This window comes from Nuphar pumila, chromosome 17, assembly GCF_984573655.1.
Source record: "Nuphar pumila chromosome 17, dmNupPumi1.hap1.1, whole genome shotgun sequence".
Taxonomy (NCBI): Eukaryota; Viridiplantae; Streptophyta; class Magnoliopsida; order Nymphaeales; family Nymphaeaceae; genus Nuphar; species Nuphar pumila.
Window position 1 is genome coordinate 70926369 of NC_143265.1, and position 13015 is coordinate 70939383.

Consider the following 13015-nt stretch of genomic DNA (forward strand, 5'->3'; position numbering starts at 1 on the left):
TTGGTAATGATTAATGCTGTAACTCTCTCATTCTTCTGCTCGATTGATGTGGTATGCATGCTAAGGGTTCTCATATGCATTGCTCATTATGCTGAACCTACATGGTTATCACGTTATGAATGTCGATGTCTTCGAGGTACGCAGCAATTAAACATTTTCCCCATCCCGTGTGACATTGTAATCAAATGTTTGAAGCCTTGAGGTGTGGGATCTCCAGTTCGATAAATCTTGCGAATAGCAACCCCCTAGAAAAATCAATTGATGACCCAGGTTATTTCGTCACTTGATTGGTTTCCAACATTCTTTGAGTTGGTAATATGCCAGCTTTTATGTTTCCTGCTGATTATAGGGGTGGTGGGAGCATGCCAGCCTGAGCTTCTTCCGGACGAAAAAGATGACCTTTATCTTGTTATCCCCCACGATGCTCTGGTATTGCACTGACTGCCATGGATTTTCTTGTCAACTCAATTGGATGTAGACTTTGATTATTGGTGCTATATTTTTCCACTGTTTTGCATGATCAGGCCAGTGTGAACGTGAAGGTGGTGGCACGGTGACCTGCATTGCCATGTGATGCTTTCAAGGCCGCACGATCAAGTGCTAAACATGATAATGTCCACCAATTTTGATATGTAGGGCATTTTGCCTGTTCAGCTGCAATATTTTGGGCTAGTAAACCAGCTGAATGAACTGAACAGAGGTTGTTTGGGCTCAGCTTGTCTATCTTGTGTAAGTTGAGCCAAGCTCGAGCTTATAGCCCAAGCCAGACTAACCAGACCATGAACGGGCTTGCTAAAAGGAAAATATTTTTTATGGGGTCCATAGTGAGAATGGAACCCCTTGTTTATTACAAACATACTCAATCAACCAGTTGAACTAACGTATGTTTTTAACATAGATGGTAGATAAATCGTATGAATTCATGTAGATAAGCTTAGATGAGCCAAGCCGAACCTAACGCCCATTACTCATGCTCGGCTTGGTTACATCATCTAACTGTTCGTGGCTTGACTCGCCCAGCCAAGTTGACGGTTACAAACAAGTTTCAGATAAACCAAATCTAGCTGATCCACGAGCAACCTGGTTCATTTACCAGCCCTACCAATATTATTGACATCAATCTTTTGGATTGATAGACGTATAGTTATTATTTGTCTATCTGCTTTGGGAGGTTGGCTACTCGCCTAAGCCATACAATTTTCTTTCTTTTGTGGATAAATCAACCCATCCCATCTTTACTGTTAAACAAATAAAGATTGAGCGCGTACTAATCAGTGTTGTGAGAGGCGTACGCCTCAGAGGCGAAGCGCACGCTCAAGGTACTGAGGCATTGCAGTGAGGCGTAACCCTTGTAACAAACAGGATGACCTTCCCTATCAACACCATTCATGTAGGCAGCTCCTTCAAGACCAGACCCCAGTTCCTCCTCCATTACCGAATCGATCTTCAAATCTTTCCTCCACTGGATCATGTTCTTCAGCATCTCGAAAGCCTCATTCACCTTGAAATCTCTAGCTTTGAGGAACTTCGGCAGAACAACATTAGTACTGTCAAGATTCTTGCTGGGCAAAAGAGGCACATCCCACAAAGAGATATCCTCATTGACTACTTGGGTGTTCTCAATTTCATTGTTTTTCTCACTATCAACCATTTCCTCTCCCTCTTTTGGTTCTTGTGGAGTCTCCTTCTCTTCCTCGGCTGAGGCTTTGGCTGAAGAATCGACGACGAGCTCATTTTTGAGAATTGATTCTTCCACCTTGGACTTTAGCTCGTTCAACACCTTCCGCTCGGGCTCCAACAAATCGAAGAGGAAATTGCTCTCTTCCCTGAACGAAGCAGAGTTCAATTTCTTCTCAGAATCCATATCCTGGCTCTCTACCTTCTCCTCTTCGGACTTCTCTTTTGTGGCATCATCTGTAGGCACAGGCTTTTCTTCGGTCGCCGATTCGACAGAAACTTTGGCCGGTTCAGCCTCCTTTTCGGCCATAGTGGTGGCAGCGGCGGGCTCTTCCGCCTTGGTTTCGATGGGCTTAGAGTCCTCAGCAGCCGCCATCTTTGATGCTGAGTCTGGATGTTATCGGAGTTCTTTCAGGTATAACTCCCTAAAGAAAGAAAGCGCGGTGCTTGCGGATTCTGAGTTGCGGGCTGGTTCGTGACCCCTTCGTTGCGAGCTCCATGATCGGTATTTACTGGAAATCCGGTGGGGTTGGTGATGCGTGCCAATTGTTCGAAGAAATGCATCAACCAGATGTTGTTGCTTGGAATCGCCATGATTGCTGGGTTCCTGAAGAGGGAGGATGTGGGGTTTGCTCGGGCTTTATTCGAGTCGATGCCTGCCGCCTTGGTTTCAATGCGCTCGGGCTTTTCTGGTGGATGCAAGCCGAAGGCTTGACACCGAATGAAGTCACGTTGGTTGGTGTTCTTTCAGCTTGTGCTAAATTGGGTGCGCTGGAGGTCGGGAAATGGGTGCACAGGTACCTCGAGAAGAAGGGCATTAAGTTGAGTGTTTTCTTGAGTAATTCCCTCATGAAGCTTACGCTTGAACGCTTTGAGGCTTATACCTCGCTTCATAACATGCTCAATGCCTCGCTTTGCCTCATCGCATTTAACAACCTTGGTTCTAATCATTTTGTTTAACTGAAAAATAGTCAACAAATTGATTTTAGGAACAGGCATATATTTTAAAAAAAATGTTGGGTAGCTTTTTGTAAATAGGTGGTAAGTGGGTGGCTTTTTGTATCACTCAACAGTGAAAATTTTCTATCCCTGAACAAATTAATTTCAAAGGTATCCCTTAGATGATGCATTTCTACGGATACTATATCTCTTTTCACATTATTGTCTACCATACTCCAAAGTAAATTATCTCGGGTACAACATTTCCAGCGGAATTTTGTTTTACTTCAAACACAAGGTCATCAAGTTTCTTAGGGAAAATATTTGCTTTTCCAAGCGGATTATTGAATATAAATCAATCCACTCAAACCTAGAACTAAAAAGGAAAGTACCAAAAGGGTCATCATTGACGGATTTTTTTTTTTTAGAATCATTGTCAAATGATACGAACTATAAACTTTTTGTCCAAGGACCGACTTGTAACGCAACATATGGACTATCCTTGCTCGAACCCTGATTTAAAGCGCTGTCAAGTAAGGATTTATGACCATCAAAACGTCTTTATGTTGCATTTCATATTCACCAACTTCACAGGAAGGTACCAACGGGGGCTCCGCATGCTTGGTAAGAGCTGTCAGTGCACGTTGCAGGTTCAAACCCCAGTGGTACGTTGAATAATAACTGGTGGGGATCTGCCTAGAGAGGAGGCAGACTTATTTTTTTTAATAGATTCCTCCTGGTTAAAGGTAGTGCCATTCCATCGCCCGGCATGTCACATTCTATCTGAGGAGAATTAATCATAAAGCTATTGAGGGATAATTATAAATGGATATGACTGATCAATCAAATATGTTCAACTTTCTCCATCCTGCATGTACCAATATGCTTTCCATAATTATACCTGAGCAATTGAGGCAAACTGTTTTTTTCATCAAAGGAAAAATACTACTGTTAAGACGAGAAAATATATCAAACCAATGATTAAGAGAATCTTATGTCTTTCTTCTGTAAATTCAATACAGCAGCAAAATATGTATTTCAAATGTCTATAATGTTTCTGGACCTACATAAAACAATAAATTAAAGAACCAAATGATACAACATAGAACTAATCAACAAAGAATGCAATTATCGTTATTCTCATTTTTCACCCTTCTCTTCCAAGAATTAGTACAGTTGGCAACTCCCTATACAAGTACACTCTCTGCTCCTTTAATCAAACAGCAACATATATGCAGCAACATCAAAGACCTTTACACCAAGAAACAAACGGCCCAGCGTTTAATTCTTCTTTGTATACTTATATCGAACATTTCACAACTGTCCATTACCCCCATGCTGCAAAAGAAATGTTATTCTTTTCAGGTCATCAACTAAGCTTCATAAACAGAGCTTGATTACCAACGACCCTTCAGTGCAGAAGTTATTTGGCTCTGGAATCAGACCCACATCATGATGCAGCTTGTGGGCCATCTGCTGCAAGTTGATGTGTGATGCGTGACCATGGCCAGCAATCCATGTTAGCTTCCTAGGTATTTTTTCTTTGTGCCTAGATCAAATGCTTGTGATAGAGCCCTGACGGAAATGACTATGAACTTCAAAATCCACTATCTTCCATGTGACTCGCAAATACAACCTGGCAAAGGATTAGCATAGAAACTCTCCTCCAACTTTGGGGATTCACCAGGATTCCTGCGGTATGGAGCTCCCACACGTTCCTCATGCAACTTTTTCACTTCTGAACTAAATGTCTTCCATGAGATCTTTCCCTCATCAAGTTCATCAACAAGCTTTACAAAGTTCTGTCTGCTAATGGCAAAATATTTAGAGACAGTACATGCAGTGAACATGATCTAGTTTTGTTACAATAGCAGCACTAGAAGCTAAAGCATCATTAAGGCTTTGTCTGGGAGCCTGAGATGAGAAGGGAGATGGTATTAAATGAAGGTTTAATTAATTACCAGTATACCACCTACCCCCACGGGTGTTTGGGATCCTTGTTTTGGGAGATGAGAAAGGTGTTGAGAGTGGATATGGGCCATTTTCAACTACATCCTTACAAGGATGTAGTTAACAACTCCAGCCTCATCTCCCATTTTCTTCCCCACTCCCATCACCCCTCTCATCTCTCCAACACTGGCTCCCAAACAGAGCCCTGGTAAAATAAACAACTCAAAATCAACATGATATCCAAAAGAGGAGACAAAAATAAGAGGAAATAACAGGCAGAGAATTACAAGCTATGCCTTTGGAAAGGAAAACCAAACTTCAAAGTAAACTATTGGCTAATCAAGATAAAGTAGCAATAAATTGGCTTTCAACATTTGCTAAGAAAACATGAATCCGTTATCATAATCTTGATAAAAACATATACTGTTATGTATTAAACAACAAGCTGAATGCATAATTGAATTTTGAAGTTCTTGGAAAGGTTTTATTTCCCCTTTAAATGTCTAGTGTATGATAAGAAGGTTTCGATTTGCTATGAACATAGCTTGGACACTAGCATCCAGGAGATGATACATCGGGCCATGGACATGGATATCCTCAAATTGCTTTGTTGGTCTTATTTTTGATGAGCTTAATAACCCTGAAAAAAAGGGGTTACGTTAGGCCACTGGACGTGTTTCATTGACCTTTCATTTGCTGTTCTACTTTGGGATATGATTGTGGACCCCATAAATTTTACTTTTTATTTCACTACATTTTGCCACTATTTTTTGTCCTTGGGTTGTGCACTTCAAACACAAGGACATGGCTATCCATCGTTAGGATGTCTTTCTTGGTCATCCATGATATGTTAGACATCCATGAAAATTCACTCTGCCTAATTCAACACAACAAAAGAAACCTGAATGACCTGATAACGGAGAAGAGGCATAGAAGAAAAAATAGAGTAAAGCAAGTGTTTTACTTGAAGTGATACAAAAATCATACCTGTCTGGGCTTATTGTTTTTCTGAAATTATCAAAGCGTCTGTGTCCCTTCACAGCCTTAGCCATGTTCCCATCATAAGTGTAAATGAATATGTCACTCTCAAGGGCAACAATATAGTCTAATCCAGCAAGCATGTTCTGATGATTTTTGAAAGGGCTCAGTTCATCCTCTGTAGAAAGAGTAGAGTGAGAATATATGTTGGGAAAGTCGTTCTTGAGATACTGCAGGCTGCCATTGCCATAAGCTTCCCCAGCTACCAAATAAATATTAGTAGTTGAAGGGAACCCCAACGCTTTCAACAGAAGGGAAGTCTCCCTGGGTGTCATGGGGCAGCCTCCCTGCTTCCTTCTTTCAGCACCATCTATCTCCTTTTCCTTCCAATGGCGCACTTCATATCGCATACGACGAAGCTTGTCACCTTCTTCTGCTGTCAAATTATGTGTGCAACCAGTAAAAGCCAGCATGTCCTTTTCATATCTGTCACAATCGGACTCAAAACATTACTTGAATAATAACTAAAAGCACATCTTACATCGTCTTTCTCTTGAGAGTAATACGATAAACGGAATAAAGTGACACATATTATCAAATCACAAACGGAATAGAAAATTCTCCTGTGTTTGTGCATCATGCAACAGGCATAAGGCATGACCTCTAATAAATTTAGTATTGACAGAGTGCACAAGTCATCACAGTTTCCCAGTGTTCTGTTTAGAAGGGAGGAAGGGGAAGCGTTTTTTTATTTTCATGTATGGCTTAATTGTCCATTATGCACATGTAAATGTGCACGTGTAGACACATGAACATGCTAATAAGAACTCTAAAGCTAAAAATAGGAAATTGAGAATAGTATAGCTATAAACCATATCTATCAACTATTTTAATAACTTCTAATATCCAATTGTTATACTGAAGCTAAGCTAGCATACCAGGATCACTACAGAGCACCTAATAACCCATGACCTCCAACATGGTGATCTTGGTGATACGTTCTGGCTAACCATGTTCCAACAAAAACTGATACCATTATCCCTGGAAGTCATTTTACCAAAAAAAAAATGAACCATGAAAGGGTAGAGTGCAAAGTCTATTCATTTTGACATAGTAAGCCATGATGTCAATTTTAGGGCTCAAGTGCTCAACTAGCACAATAATAACCCACTATCTTCAGTTAATCAGACAAGGAAACACAATGCTCCAATCCTCATCACGCACAAAGATGTACAACACACTATACTAGGTACACTAACAGGATAAGTCTAAATTGAGCTACAAAATTAGACGGTTGAGTTGACTAGATTTTGTTGACAAAGCAGGATTCTTGCCTATACGGTATACACTTTTACTGATAAAAAGAAATGCATGCTTATTTTTTTTCATGAATTACAAAAGCAAATGCATATCTTAATATTTAAATAAAACATTTAGTAACGTTGGTCATGCAAGGGGAAACCCTTTCTCATATATGCTACATCTAGTAGTTACATACCACTTGAGAAGTGATGTGCACCCATCAAGTATTTATGTTCAATAAACTCTTGGTTGTGAAACAAAGCATTCTAGAAACTTCTTAGAATAGGCTGGTCGAAGGTGTAGCATGGATATTTCCAGTCTTCTGTTTTATATTCTTAAATTGCCAATGACATTCTTTTCACTCCATGTGTTGATTTACTTTCATGCATGGGATTATCTTAAATTTTCACAACCAGTATTGAATTGATCTCCAGGATTATAGTTTTTCCAAAAGCTATAAGAATCGTTTAACATATCCTCAGCTTTATGAATACTTCATATACTCCTAAGTGCAAGACAACTTTTCTAACAGAATTTAGCAAACAAAAGACTGAATGGCAGAAATTACCTGAGGTGGAGAGCAATGTAGGGGTTTCCATTTTTGTGCATCCTAGAAACCAAGGTTTTCCCCATATCCCTGATTGGGGCTGAATATTTCAATGCTCCATAGCATGCTCGGCACCTTAGTTTCTGTATAGAACTTGGAAGTTCATTATTGGCAAGTCGTGAATCAGTATGAGTGAAATACATAACTTTGTGCTGCTTAAGCAATGGAAGGACTTCAGTTTTGTAGTATTTGACCTGAATCAAACCAACCAAAAACTGACACCATCAACAAACATTGTGTATTTCAGAAGAGTAAGGAGAAAAAGAAAAGACCACGCCCAAGATGAGACCTTAGACCACGAGATAGGGGTCTTTTTGAAGGGCTCAATTCCCACAAGGTCAGAAGGCAATGTCTCGACTATATCAATATCATCCTTTAGAGTCTGCATAAAGTGCTGCCAATCAAATAGATCCTTGAAACCACTGCAAATAAGAATAAACACTGATGAGACTTCCACACTGAATAAAAACATCAAAGAATTTTTCTTTTTCTTATAGGCAAGCTGAGGGATAACCCCCATGCTGTTCGAACCCGAGACCCCTCGGTTATGATAGCGCAACCTAACCATCCAGCTATCTCATTAGACTCCAACATCAAAGAAAGTTGAAGAAACAAACAGCCAATTTCAATGACCAACAGACCTTTCATCGGCCCAGTAGGAAGTATGATCCAATGAAGGAAGAACAAGAGTTGCCTTCATGATCTTGGCAACAGCAACCATATCACATATCTGCATTTTAGAGTGTGATTTGGTCAGAGAGATTGCCTCAAGAACACAATGAACTTTTGCTTGAATAATTAATTAGTAATCATACCCCAAATTTCATCTGATTCAAACCACCATTCGCATTCATCAGAATATAACCATTCGTCTCAGAGTCAGATCCTACATGGGGAAACAGTTGCAATAGGTTAGAAATCCTCCATATTAGTAAATGCTGGAACATAGTAGCATGAACGATGATGAGTTCATGATTTTACTCTTATAGTTTTTTGGGCGATCAATGCACTGCCTGTAATCTTCACTGTTTGGCTTGGACCAGATACCAGAATACTGGAAAGAATAAATGACTTGATCAGTGGAAACCACCATTGATGATTTGAAGCAACAAAGAAAAAAAATCCAAAACTCTACGTACATCAGATTTCGGCATTGTGCTTTCATCTACAACTGACGAAAACATCTTCAAGGAACGCTCACTATCACTACCCTCTCTGTGCCAGTGGTGGCTCTCAGTGCCTGAGATCTTACCACCAAACGTTGCACCACCAGAAAATTCCTGATTAACATGAACATCGATCAGACAAAACAAAAGGTGCCCTCAAGAAATCACTGCATTTGTTTATTTCAAGAAGGCTGTGCACTAAAGACTCACAAATTGCACGCAATACCCACAAACTCAAAAAAGCAATCATCTTCAGAGAACGAATTAAAAAAAACATACATAGCAGTCACAAACTTTACATTAGTCTTCTTGCTAATTAGGTAACAGTACCAAAATTTCATAATCAGGCCAGTGTGACCAACAACCGAAGGCAGAGAATACAATCCAAAATTTGCAAATGGAAATCATGATGAATTGATGGCAAGTTTCTCAGATAATTGCGAGATACTAAAAAACCTAAAAAAGAAAAGCGGACTGATGAAATTACATTAAATACCATATTTGAAAAAAGAAACATTTTTCCTCATTGAAAGAACTTGAAAGCACAACAGATACATCTGTGCAATAAACCATGCAATTACAATTTGGTAGCAAACCCAGACCTGTCATGTAATGAGGGATATGAATCTGGAACACATAATCAATAATAAGAAAATGGGTATATCGTAATATGGAAAAAAAGATAGATGAAAAAGATGGTAATACAAAATAATTAGCCACTAGCCTTTCAAAAAGAAAAAAAAAAAGAGGGAAGAAAAAAAGGAAAAGTACAAATACCCACCTTGAAATCATGTACGTTTTCGATACCAAATTCAATCCAAACTGAAGTGGAGATAAATGCCCAAAGGAGCAAGCACACCCCAAAAACGGCATAGAACATGTGCCCCAATCTCTTCTCCCCACATCCTCTGACACCAAAATCTACAAGTGATGGTGAAGATGACTTCCTGAACAGGGGCCTTGTTTGGTAATTATACCAACGTTGGTGGTTGTTGTTGGTATTGCTGTCATTGCAACTATTGGTTGTGGTGGCATTGCTGTTGGTGCTCTTAGCATGTTGCTCTGATTCCCCTGCAGGATTATGGTGCTTGTAAGTCGGGTTCTCTGATCCGGGAGAGTGGAGTTGGACTTCTATATCATTGGCCTTGAAAGAATGGGTTCTTCTTGTCATTGGGCCTGAGAATCTGGGGCTATTCACTCTGCTGGGCACCCCTAATCCTTCTACACTGCTATGCTGGATACCCATCATGTCTTTTAGAGAGAGAGAGAGAGAGAGTTCTCGCTTATGTAACAGGAAAGGGAACGGCCGACTCCATAGCAGACGTGTTTCGGTCAAATGAAGATTACTGTTACAGTAGAATATAGCAAAAATCCATGGGGGGGCCTTTGATGGATTTTTTTCTTTTCTTTTGTTTCCTCCCTCTTTCGTATTGACTGATTTTTTTCATATATATATATATATATATATATATATATATATAGAGAGAGAGAGAGAGAGAGAGAGAGAGAGAGAGAGAGAGAGAGAGAGAGAGAGAGAGATCTTGGGGAAGGCTTTTCTGTCCTGCAGTTTTGACAAAATGACACTGAAAATCCCTTCAACCCTGTATGTGATTCTTCTTTGGAACTCGTGTCAACGCCTTCATGAAGCGCCAAGATAACTTAGCCGAGACATGATCGAACTCAGTCAGAGCTTAGTAAGGGACTATGGACCTTGCATCTCAGAAGTCAGAACCGTTGATCTGATGTGGCGTGGGCTCCATGCAAAAATCCAAAGCACCATCAAACCATCATTGTCATTTTGATAAAAGGGTGGGACAGAATCGGAAAACAGCGAAAAATTAAACAAATAAGCTTTTTAAGTCGAGGCTATTTTAGTCATTTCGTAATACGCTGTGGGCCCACCTAGCCTATCAAAGAAGGGAATCACAGCACGCTTCCCTGTGAATGTCCCATTTGTCACGGCATTTTAACTCAAGAGAAAAGTACCGAAACATCCCTACCGCTTTGATCAACCGCCCAATCTCGGTAACCTTGACGCAAACACAAAACGCTCACACTCTCAGGCTTTCAGCCATTGGCAAAGCTTCCAGCACGCTTCGCGCGGCAGGGGTATTTTCGTCAAAATAAAAGTTAAAGGGTATTTTTGTCATTATGTTGCTGAACCCTCTGTGGAAACCGGTATACGTGGCGGGTGGAGAGAGTCAAACATACATCATTTTTCGTCGACGGACGGACGGACGGACATTACCTCCACGTGGCACTTTTATAGAGAGTCAAAAAACGCGTGATTACTCGCGTCGCGTCCTTGTGCTTTGACTTTTCATGTTCATCAATGCACACTTCCGTTGTTGTTGACTGTGCCTTTTGGGTTCTGGCTTCGACCGACAGATCGCGTCGGTAGTATGGATCAGGTCCATCCATGGCTTTACTGGATCTGGGAACCGGGTCCGGCAGAAAATCGATAAGCATCACCCCTGAATCAGCTATTTCTTAATAAATGTAAAAATTATTAAAAATTATTTTTTTAGACTTTTCAATATTATTTTAATAGTTTCAACACGTGTCATATTTTGATTGACAAGTAATGTTTTATTATTATTATTTTTTTGGCTGATATTGAACAATTCACTTAAGTATCGGTATATGCAGCTAAATTGATGGCCAAAGGGTCAATACCGAGGCAACATTGCTTATGACTACTGCGGCGGTTACCCATGTGATCGGTGGGGTCTTGTGTCAAGCTGAAGACCCATGATCGAATCCCACTAGCACATGGGGGTTGTGGTTGCTTTAACACGATTGGGGGTAAGTAAAGCCCGGTGGTCATGTGCCCTCAACCGGAAGTTTGGATTTTTGTATTTATGGGTTTTGGATCATTTTATTCGATCCATATTTTTAAGAAAGGATTTATTTTTTGAAAAAAATTATCAAAATTTAGGATTAAGAAACTTAATCTATAAGTAATAGGGAGATCTAGGAGTTTAGGCTGAGTTGAATTAAAATCCAAATTTGTTATTTCCAGTTTATTTTCATTTATTTCAATTATTTTCCTGTTTTTCAGCTGGTTTCTTGCAATTTTTCGTTATTTCCTGCTTTCTCCTAGATAATCTTAGTTTTTGGTACGTAGAATTTTGTGTAAATCCACTTTCTGGTTTACTTGAGTTTGGTATCAGAAGAACCCAGGATCTTCGTCTGGACTCGTTTGAAAGAACGATCCTGTTGGTGTTTGACTCAACGATCAACCCGGACAGCAAATCTTGATTGAGAAATGACGTGCTGCTACTGGGAGATCGTTATAAATCAACAGCATGCATGGCCATCGACCATTGATTCTGTGTGGCCACACAACCCTGCGCAACATCAGTTCATGGCGATCGTCAACTATGACTGTCAACCATCTAGTTTCATGTTGGAGCAGTTTGGTCATGCACCTGCTATCGCAGCAGAGTGTGTCACGGGATTGCTGTCGGCCGGGACAGGCTGGACAAGATTAGGCTGCTGGAACTATTCCCACCAACATGATGGTTGAACCGAATAAGAGAGCCACAGGGATGGTTCACCCAGAGGTGGATTCAGGCCACCAGAGCAACACACAGTACTATCCTGATCCAAATCTGAACCAAACCCAAGATTTGAACTTAACCCAGGCTTTAACCCCATCCAATTCTAATAAAAACAAGCTGCCTATTAAGATAACCTTCTAAAAATATTAAACCTATCCTAAAAATGAGGATCAGATACTATGACCCAAATACAAGAACCAAAATAACAAACAAAAATCCAAAATACAAACAGATTCAAATGAACCCTTATATACCCAGATTTTCTGCTCCACTCCTGCATCAACATGCCAAATCTCGCTCTTTGTATTACCTCTTGGAAGCATGAACTAGTAGGTTGTACACTTTTGCCAAATGAATTGTTTGGCACTAAGCTTCATTATAGCCAATTTAGGCTGTAATTCTATAGAATCCAAGCAACTAGATCGAGGACCTCCATCGTAAATCAAACATGGACCTCTTGAACAAAGATTAAGTAACATTAATCCATTGTGTTTTTATGCTGATCCTTGTGATTTAGTAGCTGCTGACCACTTGGTCACACCAGGTGTGTTGGTGCCTTTCACTGGGTTTTAGTGACCCCACCTGGTGTTCACTCATTTCAGACCTTTTTTGCACTAGAGGGTCCACTTCATTATTTGGCTCTTGCTCCAATGGAAGAGCTTCTATATTACATCTTACAATCTTTGAATGGACCACTAAATGGTCTACAAAATTCAATCCAAGAGGTTGGGTGAATAAGGTGTATTAGACTCTCATACCAGACTCTACATTGTATGAAACATCTTAGACCATCAGGACTATGGGAGCAAGGCCCTCTTTGTAGATTTTCCTCT

At 40.1% G+C, this 13015-nt stretch overlaps 1 protein-coding gene across 2 annotated transcripts; it reads right to left on the reverse strand.

The window, feature by feature from the left end:
• Positions 1-3611: 3611 nt before the first annotated feature.
• On the reverse strand, positions 3612-10038 carry LOC149812162 (O-fucosyltransferase 35-like). Of its 2 annotated transcripts, none has more exons than XM_089993279.1 (9): positions 9401-10038; positions 8593-8733; positions 8435-8507; positions 8269-8339; positions 8095-8183; positions 7743-7875; positions 7415-7647; positions 5554-6030; positions 3612-4422 (listed from the first exon to the last, which is right to left on the reverse strand). In XM_089993279.1, exons 1-9 carry the CDS (start codon positions 9866-9868, stop codon positions 4224-4226), a joined length of 1884 nt encoding a protein of 627 aa, XP_089849405.1. In that variant the 5' UTR covers positions 9869-10038; the 3' UTR covers positions 3612-4223. The 2 variants fall into 2 exon arrangements, with proteins under 2 accessions (XP_089849405.1, XP_089849406.1); XM_089993280.1 differs by having other exon boundaries at positions 4395-4530; positions 9401-10036.
• Positions 10039-13015: the final 2977 nt, after the last annotated feature.